Source organism: Argiope bruennichi, chromosome 4, assembly GCF_947563725.1.
Source record: "Argiope bruennichi chromosome 4, qqArgBrue1.1, whole genome shotgun sequence".
Classification (NCBI taxonomy): Eukaryota; Metazoa; Arthropoda; class Arachnida; order Araneae; family Araneidae; genus Argiope; species Argiope bruennichi.
This window is the reverse complement of record NC_079154.1, coordinates 6,412,896-6,434,036: the sequence shown is the minus strand read 5'-3', so window position 1 is coordinate 6,434,036 and position 21,141 is coordinate 6,412,896. Positions and strand designations below refer to the sequence as shown.

General features: G+C 25.3%; 1 protein-coding gene across 1 annotated transcript in view; it reads right to left on the bottom strand.

Annotated features, from left to right (window-relative positions):
- The window catches only part of LOC129966914 (E3 ubiquitin-protein ligase RFWD3-like), a 29,728-nt gene extending 9,035 nt beyond the window's left edge, over positions 1-20,693 (bottom strand). Inside the window, exons 1-8 of the mRNA XM_056081529.1 lie at positions 20,298-20,693; positions 16,419-16,625; positions 13,937-14,022; positions 10,646-10,748; positions 7,808-7,986; positions 5,877-6,066; positions 4,524-4,681; positions 3,725-3,928 (exon numbers count right to left, since the gene is read on the bottom strand). Of these exons, the coding sequence (XP_055937504.1) occupies positions 3,725-3,928; positions 4,524-4,681; positions 5,877-6,066; positions 7,808-7,986; positions 10,646-10,748; positions 13,937-14,022; positions 16,419-16,625; positions 20,298-20,402 (1,232 nt within the window). The 5' untranslated portion in view covers positions 20,403-20,693. The remainder of the gene's footprint in view (positions 1-3,724; positions 3,929-4,523; positions 4,682-5,876; positions 6,067-7,807; positions 7,987-10,645; positions 10,749-13,936; positions 14,023-16,418; positions 16,626-20,297) is intronic.
- Positions 20,694-21,141: the final 448 nt, after the last annotated feature.

The following is a 21,141-nucleotide window of genomic DNA, read 5'->3' as shown; positions in this document are numbered from 1 at the left end:
AATATTCATCTATTTCCAAAATAATGTACCCTTATTCAAAATATCATAGAATAAGGTGGGGGGGATAGGGCAATAGTCATACGAGAACTAAATATCAATAGTATGTATTTCAAAATAACACATACATACATACAAAAAAAAATATTTTTGTATCACAATAATTCTTTATAAACAATCAATAAATTTATATCTGAGTGTTTATGACAAGTTTTAGTATTTGTTTAACTCCTAAGAATGATTGCTATTCAAGAACTAAACTATAGTTATATTATGGGCTAGCTGCTATAGCAGTAATTTTGCCTGTATATGCCTATTCTATATGTAAGAAAAGCAAAACACACATTTTTACAATGTGCAATGTTTACATTCAATCTTTCAGCCCTAATTAATAACAGTTTGTCATGAATTAATGATATCAGATAAATTGCTTTTTTAATCTTAATATTTATCACATATATGGGATTGTTGCATAAATTGTTATTCTAGAACATTCTAGAATATCTATTTAACAACATATAATTGGCAACACGTGAAATAAGCAATCATACGGCTTTTGTTTTTTGGGGTTTAAGTTTTATTTAAAAGATTAACAAAGTCAAAAGATGACAACATAAAGAGTCTTGGGTTCCAGAAAATACTTCCTTAACACTTGACATAATAGCATGTTGAGACATTTTAATATTAATGGCTATTGAAAGTGGAATTCTAACTGTTCAAAATTCAAATAATATGTGTCAGTAATTATTTTTCACAACACTATAAGTGTGTGTGTAGAAATATTTTCAGATAAGGACAATTTTTATGATCTACGTTCTCATCCATTTCATTTTAGAAACCTCGCATTTCAATGCACTATATTCAAAATCTAAATAATAGATTTTTAATAGGTGATATATAGGGATTGCAATACCGGTATACCGGGATATCGAATACTGGTATTTTGAGCCATTTGTACAATTTTGTAATACCGGTATTCACAAGTCTAAATACCGGTTTTTCGGTATTTACTAGAATTTTTTAAAATTTCTCCACTATATGTTCGCGAACATAGCAAAGTAGTATGCGTTTTTTTTTGTTTTTATGTCTCCATAACGGGCGAAATTAATTAGCTAATTAACAGCTTAATTAGTTGCTTAAATCTAAATGAGCGAAACATGGATTATCCCTGAAAGAAAATATTGTATCCTTAACGACTGATGGAGCAACAATTATGAAAAAAGTTGGAAAGTTGATTGGTGCAAATCAGCAGTTGTGCTATGCACATGGAATTCAATTAGGAGTAATAGATGTATTATACCAAAAAGTAAAGAACAGGAGAATCCAAATACTGTGGATATAGAAGTTTCGGATTCCAACTTTGAAAAGAGTAAGAGTGAGAGTGATATTGACAACGAAGATAATGACAATGTAATTGTTGAAGAAGATATTGCTCATGAGGATGAAATATTAACCTATCAAGAATTGCTTCCTATAATTTATAAAGTTCGAAAAACTATTAAGATATTTAAACGTTCCCCTATAAAAAGGATATTTTACTAAAATATATACTAACTGAAAATAAATCAGAATATATGTTAATATTAGATTCTAAAACACGTTGGAATAGTTTACTCCTAATGATGGAACGATTTTTGAAACTGAGAAGTCCAATCCAAAAAGCAATAATCGACTTAAACCTGTAAATTAATTTTTCAGATAGTGAATTCGACTTAATATCCAGAACTATATCAGTTCTACTTCCAATAAAACTGACTATTGAGGCATTGTGTCGGAGAGATTCTAATTTATTAACAGCTAATGCAACAATAAATTTCATGTTGCAGTCACTGAAAGAACAGCACACATCACTATCTGAAGAATTATATATTACATTGAAAAATCACACAGAAGAAAGGCATACTGAAATAGAAAATGTCTTACGGTATTTACATAATTATAATGATTTTAAAAATGAAAATGAAAAAGAAGAAAAGAAAATAACCAATTCAAATCTGATTAGTTTAGAGTAGAGTTTCTTAAAATTTTTTACCCACAAACCTATCCACATTCAGAAGAATTCGGTTCAATTATCGAAGATTATGATGTCACTACTGTCGATAGTGAAAATGAATTGTCCCTTGAACAAAAATTAGAATTAGAGATAAATAAAAAAATTTCAAAGAATCAAAATACAATACAGAAATCAGCTATATCCAGAACCATCTGACGAGAAATCGATTTATTTGAAGATGAGGGATTTAGAGGTAAATACTTGAAAAAAGTATATCGCGTATTGCTAACAGTACCACCAACTAGCGTAGATGCCGAAAGAGCATTTTCGACAGCTGGTAATTTTTACACAAAATTACTTGTCAGGCTTAATGACAGTACAATTGATGCATTATGTTTCTTAGGATCACATTTCAAAAAGTTGTAATAGTACCCCAGACTGAATAGTGATATTTACACTTTTTTGTGATTTAAATAAATAAGATGTTTCTTTACTTTTTTGTGATTATATACTGTTATAATTTATAAATTACAAATTATTTTTTGTGATATTTACACTCTCTAACAAAGCTGGCAAATAAAAGAAAGAAACACCTGTGTTTTCTTCCTTTTTCTAAAATTTCTAATACCGGTATTAAAACTGGTATCCCGGTATTAAGTTAAAAAAAATACCGAATACCGGTATTGCAATCCCTAGTGATATAGGATTAATTACAAAAATCCTTCTTCCTAAACTTTCAACAAAGAAAGAAACTCATGTGATGAAACAATGAAAACAGTTTGAATTTCAGGTCTACAATGTTATCAACTGTTGGAAATTAAGGAAAACTCAGGGAAAATTTGCATGTTTATTAAATCTGTATCATTCACCAACTAATTTCTTTGATTTCGAAATGGAATACACACTTTTTTGTGCAATAATATTTTCAGGAGTTATTGTTCAAAAATCCCAAATTTCAGCTTAATTTTTATTTAATTAAAGTTTTTAAAAAATCACTCAGATGCACATTTTGTCCTCTAAGGTATGCATATGCCAAATTTGGTCGCTCTAGATCAGATTGTCTGAACTGCAAAACCTCAACACACACACATACAATTTTATTAATAGTAGACAAAAAAGATAAAAATGCAAATAATTGAAAGAAATAATTTTTAAAAAAAACTTATCTTTAACACTGCCAAAAGCATGCAAATGACATATGTTATTAAATAATGATATAAATTTAATATACAGAACAAAAAGGAACTTGAACAAATTTTTTTAAATTAACAATTAAAAAATTGCTTAAAAAAATCAAAAAAAAATTATGAAAATACATTTGTCACATGAAAGCTATTTTTTTAAAAAAAACTTTCTTTTATTTTAAGATGGTACAAAAACAGACTTTTTGTGATAATATGTTTCAAAGGTATAGCAGTAAAACGTAAAATCTTTTAATCTTCATTCCCTGTGTTCTGAACTGATTTAGGTGAGTCTTCATTCTTAAGATACTTAGTACTTTTCATACAAGATTCTTCTAACAATGAGTAGGAATATTCTAATTTTAGATTCATGATATGCAATATTAATAAATTTCTAAATACAAAAGAAAGTTGAAAAATTACTTCCCAATAAAAAAAAATATATTAGTTTTAATAAAATATAAAGTAATATTTTTTTAGAAGCTTTTTTTTCAATAACCATAAGAAGTATTGATTTAAAAAAAAAACTCACTTGGAAGATCTCTACACTAACCTGTAATTCGTACTTGCAGCTTTTTTAACATATTGTAGTGCCACAACAGGTGTTCTATTTCCATATCTAGGTAACTCATGAACATATCTATTAGTCATACGGATATCAAAAAGGTACACATCCCCATTTTTTGTCCCAGCATAAAAATATGTAGGTTCATCTAAATCCCATGCACAACTCCAAACATCAGAGTCAAGAGGATAACTATTTGATAAAATAAAAATAATTGTGTTTGAATTTATAGAAATTATTATTCAGAATATGAAAATAAGTTTAATTTAGTAATGAAATAATTATCTGCCATGTAAATAGTAACATGAATGGCATAAACAATATAAATCTTAGACAACACATTCAAAAGAATTCCTTAACTAAAAGCAAAGAAAATAAGAACACTTTTAACATATTATTTTAACATACATAAATTATGCAAGAATAACCTTGTTGCTATCGTTTTCTATAAACAAAATATATTATAGAATAATTATAGAATTATCTCAACTACAGCAATAATTTGTTATGATTCTTAATAACAAATTTAACTTTTAAAAATATTAAGATAAATAAAAAATATTTTTATAATTAAAAAGCAGAATCATTTGAACAATCTCTTTTAAAAGAAATATTAAAATTTAATAATTTCTTATATTTTAAATAATTATGTAAAAATACATCAAATGAAATTTTCTAAAAAAATATTAACTTATTTGTATAAACATCTACTGGGAATTTACAATTCAATATAATTCAATACTGTTTTTCAGTATATTAATAAATAAAAATTTATCTATAAACTTACGTATGAACAACAGAATTTGTCAAAACATTTGTAATTTTCAAAGATTTATCTAAAGATGCTGTTAAAACTAAACCATCATGACAATGAAATGACATATCCCTGATAGGCTTTTGATGAACTAACACAAATTCTGATGGCTTCATATCCAAAGTGGAGATCTGAAAAAAAATTAAAAAATAGATATGCCAGAACTGTAAACCATACATGTTTCATCAGTCAAAAAAATTATTATATTATTATTAATTGATTTATTAAAAATATGTTAATTAAATTTTGACAAATTTTTTTCAATACATTTACATTTTACAATTATGTACACATTTACATAAATTCTACTCTCCCTTTATTAGTGAGAATAATGACATTCATATTTCCCCACTCCAGGCCCTTACTACAGGAAATAATATATTCTCCTAAAATTGCAATAAAAGTTTCAAAGAGTATCTTGTATAACAATAATAGAAAATTTGTTTTTCATCCTTGCAATAAATCATAGAATCGTATGCAGTACAAATATAATAAGGCTTACAGCAAGAAATTGCTGCAAGCCCTATTATATTATTATTTTGCAGCAATATATTGCTGCAAAAATTAAGCACTTATAAGCACTTTTTTTTTTAAAATTCTCCAAGCATATTTATTTCATACTGCACCTTTTAGATAACTTTTCCAGTGTTTCAATAAACAACAACGCACATTGTTAAAGAAAAAGAAAGCACAGAAAAAAAGGTTCATTAAACGTTTTCTTATCTAGTATTGGAAAACCCAAATCTATTTCACCATGGACTCCTCCTCCAAATTTCCCCTTTTGTTGGTTTTCTTTCTTGCATCCAGTCAACAAATCCTCACCACCATGCTTTCAAATTATTGCACTCAACATGTGGAAAAACAAAACAAAAATCTTTCTCTGCACTTCTTAAGAAAATTAAGCAGTTTTCATAATGGTATGTACCCTGCTATAGCAAAAAAAAAAAAAAAAATGATTTAAAACATGCATTTTTTTATTATTAATTATTTAATTTAAATAATGGAAAATTTTACTAACCACATTTATATAAGTTTACATCTATATAAAAATAAAATTTTAACTAAAGCCTAGAAAAGGGAATAATGCTTTTGGGAATTATCAAGAAAAAAATGGCTAAAAGTTCATTTAATTTCTAATCTTTATTTTTTATAACAATTACTCTGAGGCACACATTTCCACCTTCCCAAGATTCTATCTAACCAATCAGAGAGTTCTAAATCAAACAGGCAGGCATGTAGAGTTCCTCCACATTTATGTTTTATATTAGAATCAATACAGACCAATAGACAACAACCAAACAAAATCAATTTGATATTTCCACTTACTTTCCGAAAGCCATGACCAGGGAATAACTCATTGATAGATGGCTGCGAAATTAAAACCATTCCAAGTAATTCACATACATCAATGATTCGACAACCACCATGTTTAGCAATTTCCATACATTTTTCCAAGGTATATACTGAAACTCTAGGTTTTGCAGCACATTGAGAGACATCTATCTTCATGCCGCATCTATAAATAAAAATATGAATTCAATGACATTAAATCTATTGCATGATTTTCAAGGCTTATAACCAGATTTGACTTAGGGTGAAAGATTTATTTAATGCCTTTTACTAGTTTTGTAATTAATATGCCAGTAAAAGTGAATATTATTACAGTATCTTGGAGGGGAAGAAGAATACAAATATCTAAAAACAAACAAGACAAGCTCTCAGACATTTTCCATAAATATTTTATGTAAAATGTCTGCAAGAGAGAGATAAGATAGAGGAGAAATATTATATAAGAATTATAATAGTATAATTCTTATATAATATTTCTCTCTCTGTCTTAAAAATTACTAATTGCAATATTTTTTTTTTTTTTTTTTTTTCTAAATTCAGCAAACATTAACTGTTACGCAAGTTAAATAAATTTACTGATGATATAAATTTATAATATAAGATAAATATATTTGATATATGATACAAAAATAGCCTAGAGCTCCTAGAGTAAATTCAAAATTTGTTGGTAACCAATCTTCAAAATGAGGTTATGCTTACTTCTATAAGGAATCTCAAAGAAATTTAAATTCATTACTTCAATCTTTGCACTGAAACATTAATTTCATAAAAGTTACTTATTTTGAACAAAATAAATTTTTATTCAAAGGTCCTTATTTAATCGGATCTAAAAGATTCTTATTTTATGTATTATTTAATGGTTATTGCCAAATACAAACAAAGCTACCTGATTATGGAATTATATTATAAAATTATAACATTTAGAAAAGGCATTCTGAAGGTCTAAAATTGCCTTGCATCATTAGATATTTGATAGCAACAATATGATTCAATATTTAATCTCAGTAAAATAATAATAATAATAAAACAGAGAATTTACTGATTTAATGCTATGACAAAGTGAGCCGAGATAAAAATGATAAAAAAAATCTTACTATTGAAATAATAATAAATATTAATAAATTATTAATTACATTTTAGACAATGATTTTCTTACTTAAAAATAAAAGCATACAATTATTACGATAGATTAAAAGTAAATAATTAACTTTCAACAAACATAACATCAAAAATTAAAATATAGGATCTTTGATCTTATAGGATCTTTGAAATAGTGAATAACTTTACTAATAAACGAATAACTAATATTCCAATATACTATAAGTAAGTAATTACATTTTATTTAATAATTTAATATAAATGCATATTTTAATGCCAATATTTTATAAATCATAGATTACATATATATATTACAAATTTATTTATTTGGCATAGGATGTTTTCTAATTGTTATATCTATTCATCTCCACGCTGCTTGAGAACTCTCCTAAACCCAAATAACTGCCAAGACTGCCTACTTAGCTGAAAATCAGCCACTGCTCTACATATGAATTAATTCTTAAAAAAATTAGCACATTGAATTTAAGTGCTGCAGGTATCAACAAAATGATAATTAATGATTAATGCAAACAGGAACTTGATAAATTTCTATAAAAAGTAATTATTTTACAAGGCAACATGCTTCCTCAATATAATGAATAAACTTATATGAAGTGGCATAGAGCATCTAAAATTATTAACTATCATTATTAATTTGAGCTGCAAAGGTTTTAAAAATTTTGCAATAGGCAATATTTTTTTTATCTTCATTGCACATTTAAAATTATTATTTAGAAGAGAAAAAAAATAATAATACCAAATGTTAAAATACTAGATTTTCCAGAATAGCTACTTCAACGAACAAGTACCTATATTCTTGCAGCAATTTATTAACTTCCATTAATTCTTTTTTTAATCTCTCACACTCTTGCACTGACATCATATACTTTAATCTTTCCTGATTTGCAACCATTTCTGCTTTTTTTCTAAGTTCTTGTTCTTTCTTTAGCTCTAGAAGAGCTTTGTCTCGTTCAGACGAGTCAATGACCTAAGAATGAAAACTACAATTACTCAGTGGAATCAAAAAAATTTGGTATGTAAAAATAAAAAAATATATATAAAAATTTAAATCACAATTAAATTTTTATTTCTAAAAGTACAAAATTAAATTTTTAATTTCAGTAGAATCAAATTCAGACTTTCAGATGAATATATCTGAATATGAAAGATTATTTAATCTTTACTTAAACAGATTGAAATTTGATTTTACTGATCATATTGTTTATGTCAAAGCAGATTTTTAACAAAGGATTACAGAGCAAAAATTATACATTCGAAAGAATGAGTAAAATGTTATTGCAGCCATATCCTCTGCACAACATTACAATTTAAAAAATGACATCTTTGAAGACTCAATTTCTACATTTAATTATTTAAAACATGAACAATTTTTTATACATTTAATTATTTTAAAATCAAATAATTGCTTTCAAAATACATAAGCTAAATAATAGGTATACAATATACAAATCAAAATCAATAGGAGATTATCCACTGAAATCTTTTGATTCATGCAGCCAAATTATATTGATTTATACTGAACACCAGTAGCAAATAAAATGTGCAAAGAAGTTATGTGTTTAGGCTTAATAGTTAGATTTTTTCAAAGAATAAATTTCCTTTCATATATCTTGAGCCACCTATGATCAAGAAATGTTCATGACTCACTACTGAGATAAAATGTGCTTTCAGTTAATTAATCCAGAGATTTAATTTAGTTATATTAACGTCCCATTTTAAAGCAATACTACGGCTATTTCTGGACAGACCTTGTAATTTTGATCTGCAGTCAGATGATGAGGACGACACTTGAGCTGGCACCCCCATCACCAAACTTTCACACCAGTGGGATTAATTCAAAGAAATAAGTATAAAAATCATTAAATTAAAGTATTACTTGTTTTAGACAGTGAAACCTCGCTTAAAGAGAATAATTTGTTGTCGAATCTTACTCATAATGGAAAACACTCATTAAGCAAAAAAAAAAAAAAAAAATCCATAGGAGTCCATGTACAATAGGAAAATGCGTTCCATTTTTTAAAAAAATACTCAAAAAAATTTGTAATGATATAATTTATTATTTATAAGCCATTATTTTTTAATAAGAAAATTGAATAAATATATTTATTTATCTTTGGCTACACTTCAAGATTTGGCATAAATGACATGTAGCATTATTAAATCAGTTTGTGGCATACATGCTGAAGCTTTATAGAATGATGCTTATGAACATATGAGGCAATAATTTCCCATACTTCCAGCATTGATCCTTATTTTACAGAAAGGTTGTTATTCTGCTGAGATTGCTATTTCCTGCTTTCCTGACCAAATCTCCTTCAGGCAATGTTCTGCCAAATCACAGATATTGTTATCTACTCTAGCTGAAAAAGAACAAAGTCTCGATGATGAAGTCCACAGGCATTTGTTCAAACCCTTTGGAGTTGCATTCAACAACATTATATGCTAAAATTTCTTCCACATAAAGATTCTCTTCAAACAAGTGCTCAATACAAACAGATACAAGCCATTCAGTCATATGACACCACAGTATCTCCTACCCACTTATTATGCAAAACATCACTCCTTAAATGACATTACATTGATTTTGTGTATTAATATGAGGTGCTCATTAAACGAGATATGACTGCATTTTGAAATGTGAACAGGAAATTTAACAAGGATTAGCTAGTTTAAAATGAAGAAATTAAAAATATAAAATAGATCAAATGGACTAGGAAAAAGCCTTATAAATTTCAGAGAATGCTTAGTTAGAAAATTCAATTAATATTACATTTATGGGGAAAAAAACATTTCCTTCAAACTATATTTTATTTAAAAAAAGATAAGTAAATTTTTATCAGTTCATTTTTTTAACTTTTTTTTTTGTTTAATAATTTCCAATATCCTACCAATTATGAGCAAAATGTAAAGTATATAAAAAAATTAATATTTGCTGCCAAAGCATGTTAATTTCATTTATAGAAATAATACAAAACATATTTTAAGCAATTAACAAATTTTCATAATACGTAAAGCAAAATCTACTTCAAGATTTATCTAATAAATGAATTGAAATTATAAATTATAAAAACTAACATAACATTTTAAGAAGATTAACAAAACAGAAGTTAAGAAAAAATAATTGTATTTGCACAATCTAACATCAATATTCAAATACTGCATATAAGCATATTTGTCAATGCAAATAAGATATCTACTAATAATTTGGAAACATTAATTTTTAAAAAAAATCATGCAACTAAGACACATTTCCTAAATTTTGAGTAGAAAATATGATAATATAATAAACAATAAAAAAAAAGTATTCAATCAGCTTTAAATAAAACTCTGTATATAAAAAAATCTTTACAATTTTTTAAAAAATTTTTTAGAAATGTTACAGAAAGGTGCAAGATTTTCCACAAACACAATAATTTGAATGTATCTGGTATAACATTTTTTTATAAATTATTTTACACATTTCTTTAAACAATTAATTTGATTTTTTAAAAAATGATATTTCATATTATCATTCATTGTGACCAAGTTAAAAGGACATTACTGTAAGATTTAATATAAAATTATTTTTTATGGATTTAATATTTACAGAATCACAAAAATGTTTAAAATATATATTCCTTACAAACCTTAACAGCTTTGGCATAAATATTTCTAATCTCAGATTTCCTTGCTCTGGCATTACACTGCGGACAGCGTGCATTTTGTCCCTTCAGCCATTTGGTTATACAGCTATAAGTACATATTCAGTAAATTTCAAAAGTACATTATCTTTAATCAAAAACATAATTTATTAATTTATCAGAACACATTAATAAATCAACATCAAATTAAATAATGTTTTTATGATTCACATAAATGAGTTTTATACAGAATGTTATGTATAAATAAAAATGATTCTCCAAACTGATGGCACTCCAATTAGATATAGAGTTAAAACAATAGGGTGATATTGTAATTCTTTCCAAAGGAATGTTTTACAATTATATAATAGTTTAAACTTGCACTGGAATATAATAAAAAACATAATTTTTTTTCCAATTAATTTAAATAGGAACTGCATTTTTAGAATTCTGCAAATATCATTCTCAAAATTTCTTAAAACAAAATAAATTTCAAATAATAATAAAGAGTTAATAAATTCATTCCTGTGACATGTATCCACTAGTTTTAATTAATGCATAAAAATTTATTTTTCAAAGCTATAAGAGGATAGTTTTAGCAGTAGCAAATTAACAACTAATTTTCAAAGCTCCATTATTTGTTTAATGCCATAATAAACTCCATAATTTGTTTTAATTGTCTCCATAATTTGTACAAATAATAACTCCATAATTTGTTAATACATAAAAATATTATTTTCAGTTCAGCCTTTATTTTCAGTCGGTTAAATTTAGCCTCTGTTCAAATATTATTTAGCAATTCATATTTTAAAAAAGCAAATAAATGGGATTAATAAATGAAGCTAGGTACTTTTGTTTATAGTATCTTTTAACAGTTTTAATTAGTTAATAATTTTGTTGTTTACAATTTTTGATTTTTTTTAAAAAAAATCACTAAAATTCTTTTAGTATGTTTAGAAGTTTTGAGAATTTTGTATATTTACAGATTAATATTTTAATTTTTTTGTCTTTGGAAAAAGGTGAATGCTTTAATTCAACAATTCTCATGGTTATTATGAATTTCTTACTTTTTTTAGCACATAATTAAATTAAAATTTAAAAAAGAAACTTGCTTATTCGAATTATGGACAAACAACTAATTTCTAAACAGTAAGAGATAAGCAACATTCATCAGGAAATTATCTACCTTTAGATTACATAAAAAAAATTATGTGTTTATGAAATACAATTTGTGTACAATCCACTTGTATTATTAGCCATCTTTAGTAAATTGTTATTACTGTAACATTTATTATTACTGTAACAATTTAAATACTGTAACATTCTAACCACAAAAATTCCACATATTCTACAATAACTACAAATTATGTAGCTTCAATTTTCATTCATGCAATCTTTTGATTTATGAATCTTCTTTAAATAGACTGTTGAAAATGTTTTAAAATTGTGAATAGATCTAAATCCAAAATTACACAAAGCTAAATACAATTACAAGTCCTTTAATTAAAGATTTTCAATAAATGGGACAAAAATATTACTGAAAAATATATATTTCCTTAGTAGTCAAAGGAGCAAATGAATATCATCATTTCAGCTTTTCTATGTCACATTTATATCAAAGCCATTTGATTAAATATGACTGACAGGACCAAGGAATTGTGTGAATTCATATTTTACAATTTTACAGCAGTTCACTTATACACTAAAAGAACATGAAAAAAAAAATGTTTTCAGTAATTGGAGCATTTTTCCAATTAAATGTATTGACCAAACTTAAATAGCTTAGAAATAAACTATAGGGCTATAATTAAGGAAGTAATTCTAGTGGAATTTGGCTAGTAGAAAATTCCATAACCACCACAAATATTTGATTTATCAATAAAATAATAATAATAATAACAAAATAAAGAAAAACTGAGCAAAAAATTAATACAATATGATAAAATAATTTTTTAATTAAAAATGGCAGCAAAGAAAAATTCTTAAAATTTAATTGTTTCATACAATGAAAATAATTACATTCTTTGAGAAATTTAATTAATCAGTATTTGAAATAAATTTGTATGTAACACTTGTATAACAAAACTTTAATACAAGGAGTTATTTTCGTACATGGAAAGTGAAAAACCATAATTTTATTGGAATAATTGATGATAATAATAATGACTAAGATGTGTGCTGGAAATCACCAGTTAAATTGACAAAAATTAAAAGCTGTTTCAATCTACAAATGACAACTTTCTAAAAGTAGTTGAACTTTGTAACTAAGAAATATAAGAGTTATTGTTAGCACGATAATCTAATATAATAACAAAAACAATGCTAAAATTGATGATGCAGAATGAAACAAAAAGATTATTAACTTTTTGCAAAGAATATTTAAGCATTATTTTTATACTTACTATATTTAAGTGCAAACCAAGTGAGAAATAAGATACAAAAATTATAAATGGTATTGCAATTCTTAATAATTTTAATAATTAATGACTAATAATTTTAGAATTTTTCCACAACAAAGAAAGTATAAAAAAATACACATAGAAAACTTAATCTGAATAAAACTTCAACATTCTTTTATTTTAAATTGGACACTATGAAAAAATGTGGTTATTATAGAGGACATACAAAATTGCTTGAATTAAAATAACTATAATATTATATTATTTGAAATGAATAATAAATGTTTCATTAAAATCACATGTATTTTTATAGGTGACAAAATAGAATCAATTCCACTATAAATTTTCATTCTTATAATTGCAAAGGGATAATTAAACAAGAGTATGAATATTGGAATAATATTTACTATAAAGTGGCATTTACAGCAAATACTTGTAAATCTATTTGATATTCGATTGGAAAATAGTCACTAAATTTTGCTGTGTATTATTTAAGAGAGGGAGAAATCTGTTTATATACAGTTGCAATCCTTGTATAATACAAAAAGGGGGGGGGACTCCAAGTAGCTGCATTGTAAGAAAGCACAAGAGCAATACAAGTCAATTTTTATCATCACAATTATCATTTCTTAATTGCTTTAATTAAAATTTATATTGAGAATATATATTCCTTTATCAAGATATTTTGTAAGAAAGGAGGATCATCAAAATACAATTATATATAGCCCACAATTTTAATCAATATTTTGGAATCATTATGAATTAAATGTAATATGAATTGTATAATGAATTCAGCAAAATTGTGTTCTAAATGAAAAAAAAAATCTAACTTTTAATTTGCAGAAATTTATGAAAACATAGACAATATAATGTAAATTGATAAATAATTAAGTCTTACCTACGGCCAAACAAATGACCACATCTTAATGACACCAAGCGATGCTCACTGGAATTAGTCCATTGGTCAAAACAGATAGTACATGTCTAAATAAATATTTTGGAAAATTTAAAAAGAGATTTTCTTTAATAAATGCTCTATTGCAGTTTACATGCATTTATAAAAATAAAAATAATGTACTAAAATATTTTATAAAAAAATTGTAATATTGAATATATTAATTTTAAACACTTCATAGATTCAAAGTTTTTATTTCAGGATTTTATTCCTTTAAAGACAGGAACTCATAAACAAAATGTCTCATGGTTCCTGTAATCTAAGTAAATTAAAATACATAATTGAATCAAGACTTCAAAACTGTTACACAGAAATGGCAAATTCTCAGATAAATATGATATTTACAATACTAAAGTTAGGAAATGACTCTTTTCTTTATTCTATTATAAATTAAAAACATAGCAAACCACTCTTTCTTATGATATTTGAGTTAAGAGAAGAACTTAATTTTAGCATTTAACAATAGAATTATAATTTATGTTTTCAATGTATAACATCTAGCATAAATTGGGCTTTAATTCTTAAATGATTGTAAAAAAAAAAAATCACAAAATGTATATAAGAAAATTTTCTAACAAATTTGACAGAAAATGCAACCTATCTTAATTTTCTAATACTTTTGAATATAATAAATACAAGCCATTTTCTTTGTAAAAGAAAAATCTGTAAAATCAGATATCCAGTTATTTCACCATATAATAAATACTTTTTAGCAGAGAAATGTTGATAGAATATAAAATGGTTTACTAAGGTCTAAACTCAAACATATATAAGAAATTCTTTAAAGACTATTGAGCCAGGCAGAACAAAATTGTTTATATCATTTATAAATAAATTATTTTAAAAAATTAATTATTTTCATCAATCATTTAAAAAAAATGTCTAATAGCTAAGTTGTGACATAATCACTTCAAAATTAGCATATATTTACAATATAATTCAAATTTATATAATTACAAAAAAATGAATTTTAATACATAAACTTATTTATGTATGAGAAGATAAAATTGCCAAAATATAATTTTTAAATGATATAACATAAAAGCATATAAATATAATTTTTTTTTTATTACATGGAACTTTTTAACTTTTTTGTACAGAAATTATGAAAAGTATTATTGAAATCATAAAAAAAAAAAAAAATCAATAATCTATCTCCATGTTTCAGATGTCTCTTAGTCCTAAAAAATATTATTGGAATTCTATTTATGAACACAATCAAAGAAAAACAAGTTAGGAAATAGAAAATCAGTTTATGATTTTTAAATCAGATTGTAAATTTTGAGCACATTCTGATTGAAATGTATCTGACTTTCAGTACAGATGTGAATGCAATAATTCAAATATCTAATGAAGCAGATGCATTATATTTATTAAACAAATTTGCCATTAAAACTATAGGCATCTAATTTTGAATCAAATCTATCAAGTGACTGCTACCACAGATCTATCTATTCCTGAGATTATCACTAGAATAATAGAAAAATGTAGCAAATTACATTTAAATGAAATTCAGAAAAGTAAAAGTAAAATAATTTTTGATTTAATGCCAAGAAAGAGGTCTAAACACATATCTAATTATCCCCTTTGCATTACAAAATTTAACACAAATCTTGCCATATTTATATATATGAGAAAATGAAGGAAGAACACTCATTCTAATATGAACAGAAAGAGAAACAATTAAAAAATATCAGCCAATGAATGTTACAAAAATACAAAGAATTTTGCAGACAATTTTTAGAATCTATTAAGGAAAATATGCCACATATATATGCATATGTTTATTTATAACATTGATAAAATTTAATAAAACAATAATTTTCCTTAATTCATAGGTATTCTTCTATTTCTAAACTTCATAAAAAATAGTGATAATAACGCTATAAAAAATAGTGATATTTATTACAGTTTCAAAGAAAGATTTTAGCCAATACAATAATACTTTTAGTTTACAATAATATTATTAGTAAACAAAATGCCATATACAGTAAAATATTAATTATCTATGCTTTTCTGCAGTTAAAATTTTGTTTAATAATATAAAAAGTAATGCATAATTATGAGAACGGTTTTTTAATACATATAAATACAATAATTTATTGTTTATCAAGTCATAATTGTAAGCCAAGAACCTCTACCATAAATAAAATTATTCAAAGGCATTTTAAGTTGGTTTGAGTTTTTTTACGTAATTTTCAAATTATTTGTGGAATCTATTTATCTGCAGTTGCCATGCTATCCAATTTAATGGATAATCCTGAGTACCCTATATTTTATTCAGAATATTTTGCTCAGATAGAAGAGAATGAAATATGATATCTGAAAAATAAAACTAAAAAAAATATTTTTTTTTTCATAATAATATACTTATTTAAAATATATTTCCCCAAATAAATTTTTTCCATTAAATTTTTAAACATACTTGTCCATCATCATCAATCGACAGGTTTGCAAATGGGTTTGCCTTAGTTTCAACATTCTCCTTCTTAGGGGTTGATCTATGCAGATTTCCTCCAACAGCTCTATGTGATGAGTCTTCATCATCTGACTGGTCATCTAGCATAGGCGATGCAGGATCCAAAGCACTAGAATCCATAGGAACTGCATCATTTTGTACATCTGCTGTATCCTGAAAAAATCAGATCATGAAAATTTGTGGTAAAAGAGAAGGTTAAATTAAAGTCTGTGCCATAATTTATTAGAAAATAGGTGTGTTTTTTAACTACAATTAAAATAAAAACTAAATGAAAAAAAAAAGGTGTAGATTCTCATTGAAAAGATAAAAATAATAACTAAATCCATCAATCTAGACAGAATCCCTTGAAATATTTAATCACATTAATATAATGCCTCAATCTAATCAAGTGTGACTGAAAAGAGAATTGTTTTTAGTTAATGATTTTCAGTCTTAATGACTATACTTTATCATTAAATAGTCGGTTTCTAAATATAAAACCTTTTCCACATATAACAGTTTCTAAATAGATTTCAGGAGTTAAAAACTCTAAAGGAAATAACTATTAGGGTATTAAAAACCATTCAAATGAGGACTTTAACTCAATTGCCACATATTTTATTTAACTTTAAAAATCCATAGATTGAATTCAATAATCATAAACATAAAAAAATTCTACTATAGAAAACACAATGATATATCTACTTCTCATTTATTTTTACAGTTTTCAAATTGAAATTTGAATACAAATTATTATCTTTCCAATAAAGAGAAACTTTTAAAATTAACAAAGATCATATTGCTAATTTTAACATATTATTTCTTACTACTCTAAAAGGTTTGCTACTCAAATCTGGGGGGGGGGGATCCCTGTGCTTTTTCTATATCTATATTTAAGATACAAGAAAATGCACGAATAGTATTCATGTGCAAGCTATAATGGAATATGATTTTAAGGAGTAGAAAAAGCAAGGAAAGGAAACAATAATTTAACATTATTCAAAATAATAGCATATTAAAAGAAGATCTGTCTTAACATACAGAAAAATAAATGTCTTAATTTATTATCTAGAATTTTGTAAAGACAAAATTTATACATTAAGAAAGAGAGAATATATTACCTTTCATGCTCTTTAATTGTAAGTTACACAAAATTAAAGATTCGAGTGAAATAAATCACAAAACATTTTTGTTATCTTGATACAAATCATTTAATGATCACTTAACAAAAAAATATCACAAAGTAAGATTTATATATATATATAAGTATTTGGACATCAATTTTGGCAGATTTTTCAGCCATCAGCTTCATGGAATTTATGGAACTAATTCATAACAAATAAGGCACAAAGTTTCTATACAGCCTAACATATATATTTTTTAGCTATTTCACTTTTAGTGAACATATGTGAAAATATTTCCAATATATCAATGAATGAATTAAAGGACAAATGTGACGTGACAAGTTTTAATGCCCACAAAAATTCAGCTTTAAATTATTACAATTGACTGGTTTATTTTTGGACATTAAATGTGTTGTTTTCGGATCTGACATCTAATTCCTTTTATATACTAAGTCCAATATCAATAATGACTTTCTTGAACTGACACACAATCTTCTAAGTTTTCCTTTTTTGGCATGACTAATAAGTGCCTGTTTACCCATATTACTTATACTTATTATCTTCTTACAAAATGAGCAGTATGCAACAAATTAATTTTAAGGAACTTCTCAAACCCATTTGGAAAAATCAAGATCAATTTTTTTATCCCTCCAATTCATATTACATACAGATTTTGAGCATCTCATTAATCTACTTTGAGTAACCTCATGGTTTCTCAAATAATAAACAAACCATTCAATAAACTCAAATATGGTAGACTATACACTTCCACACCTGCTTACGATTATTGCAATCTTTAGAGATCAACATTATTTGGGCGGGAAAAAAATAAGAAATTTAAAACTTCCTGTATTTTCCCTGCTTTTACAAAAATTTCCAAATTTCCCTGCATTTTTCTTTCTTTTAGATGATTTTTAAATTTTCTGTGTTTTTCCCTTTTTACTGGTAGTATGACAACCCTGTAACTAATAGCAATTTTTTTTGTATATAAAATGATAAAATTAAATCAAATGTAAATTAAATCAGCTCTCTCATTTTCTCCTAAATGTTTGTTTGCATCGGTAGATATTTTGAATCAAAAAGTCTGAAGAAACTTTATGCCAGAAACAGAATGTCATGTCAATCTATTGAAAGGGACATGATACTTTATATTTTAAATTGATGAAAAAATAAATGATTATTTAAACTTCAGGCAAGATTTTAACATAAAAAATTATGGGGCTTCTCTTGTATCTATAGTAGATAATGGCAAAATGTATTAGCCAAAGAAGTTGAAATAACAGAATGTTCCTTAATAAAGTTTCAAATTATAAACAGTTTTAAATACTAATTGGAAAAGTACTTTTCAATAAAATTAAATTTACATTGTAACTTTCCTGTTTTTTTAACACCATGCTTTCAGATTTGTAAATTTAAATTCTAATTAAACAAAAGAAGAAAAGTATATCTTTTAATCATTAACAGGTGGAATCATCTATTAAGGAATGACAAAGATTAAAAATGCAGCTAATTGATGAATCTAATAACAACTTCCAGATTTACTTGATGATTTTCACATTATTATACCAAACTTCATTATATATAATGTAAACGTTTCATTATATATAATAAAATATATTCCAAATTATAAATTTTGGAAATATATTTCAGTTGCTTGGTGACAGCATATGGTAGTCCTTGAAGATGCAAGTAACAAAGGATTTTTAATAGACATGTTTTTCTTTTTTGCATTAAAAAATGGATGTCAAAATTACATAATTGATATATATTTCCCCTTCTGTTTCAAAAATGCTTTTATTTTTACTACCCTATCATATTAATTTTTTCACATATAATTTTGAACATTGACATTAATATTAATCAAAAAATGAATAATTTTTGCTTCTGTTTTTTGTTTTTTTTTTCTCTCTCTTGCTTTAAGTTTTCAGTAAGCAATCTGTAGTACTGACAAGAGGAAACAGCCTCAATTGTACAATTTGGTATACATGAGAGCACAACAGTGCAATTTCAAAATTTAATGAAATACTTTTAAAAACACAATGTAATCCATAACTGCAGAAACAAATATTTTTTAAACATATAAGAATAATAATAACATAAACGATTGTAGATATTTCAGATAAAAACAAACCGTATCAAAATTTTATTATATACAATAACCTGATGTTTAAATATATACATATTGAAATGAATAGCAGCTAAGTCAGTGAAATAGGGATTTTTACAAAACTTCAAGTGAAATTTCAAATCCTCATCCTCCTTTATAAAAATTTTATTTAAAAATAAGTAATAAAACTTTAAAAAATCAAAAAGAGACTACAATAATATTATAAATGAATATATACTGATTTTTTTTTTTTTTTTTTTTTGACTCTCCGATGAAAAGCGAAAGGTAATTCAATCATCACTATATTAAATATTGTTTAAAAATGAGTTTTAAAATTTTGGAAAGGAAAAAAAATGTAAAATTATTTTTCCACATCCAAGTTACTCCTCTGCTATTGTGTCTTTATTATTTCTCTTTATCTTTTATTTAACTCGCTTTTTCTGATACGGAAGCATCTACTTAGAACTTAAAAAGTAAAAATATGGATGCTAATAATATAAATAAAAATAAGAAAACTGTTCTTTCAGTTGATAGATGTTTGAAATTATCGACTGATTGCAAATAATGTAAAAAAATGGTAAATGCAATTTAAATTATTGGAAATATCCAACATACACCATCCGATCCGGCATTTGACTGATCCGACTCTTCATCCTCTGAATCTTCTATTAAAACAGCCTCCTCGTTTGAATCCCCTTCTTCTTGCACGTAGCGGTCCATGTAAAATATTGAAAAAATGTTTAACGAAATTTTTATCTTTTTACTTAAACCATTTGCTTAAAAATGAATGTGAGAAACCGCAAAATTGTTTTACAGCAGTGAGATAAAAACGAAAGGCTCAAGTATTAAATAGAAACTGAATTTTTAGTCTCATGGCAATTTTGTAAGAATGGAAATTTGCGCTTAAATTTTTATGCAATTATTGATAGAGAATCACTTAAAAAAATATTCGCAAAGCGAAAAGTGATAAATAGTAATCGCACTCAAAAAAATTGCTTTTGAAAACACAAGGTCGACATTGCCAGATAAATTTAAGTAAGCATTTTAATCTTTCAATCACAGTGATTGAAGAAAATTTCTGAAGTTTAATTGATAATTAATACATCAATAAAGAAATGAGTTATTATTTGATTATTAAAGCTGAAGAGAAAAAAAAGGTATTAATCATAAATCTGTGAAACCCCAAAAATTATTCAAAAATGATCGCACTAGAGCTATATACCTAAAAAAAAATAATCAAATGCAGTGCAAGCAGGTATTAGTATCAAAGTAATAAAAAATACTACTAATAAAATAAAAAATAAAAAAATAATATCAGAATTTTGTCTTAAATTCATTCTAAAATTTAAAAGGTTTTCTGTTTTACCCTGAAAAAATTTCTTCTGTCTATTAGCTGAGTTTGCATTTCATTATACAACTTCTCTCAAGCAGAAAAACAGGGCCAGCCATCTGGGGATAT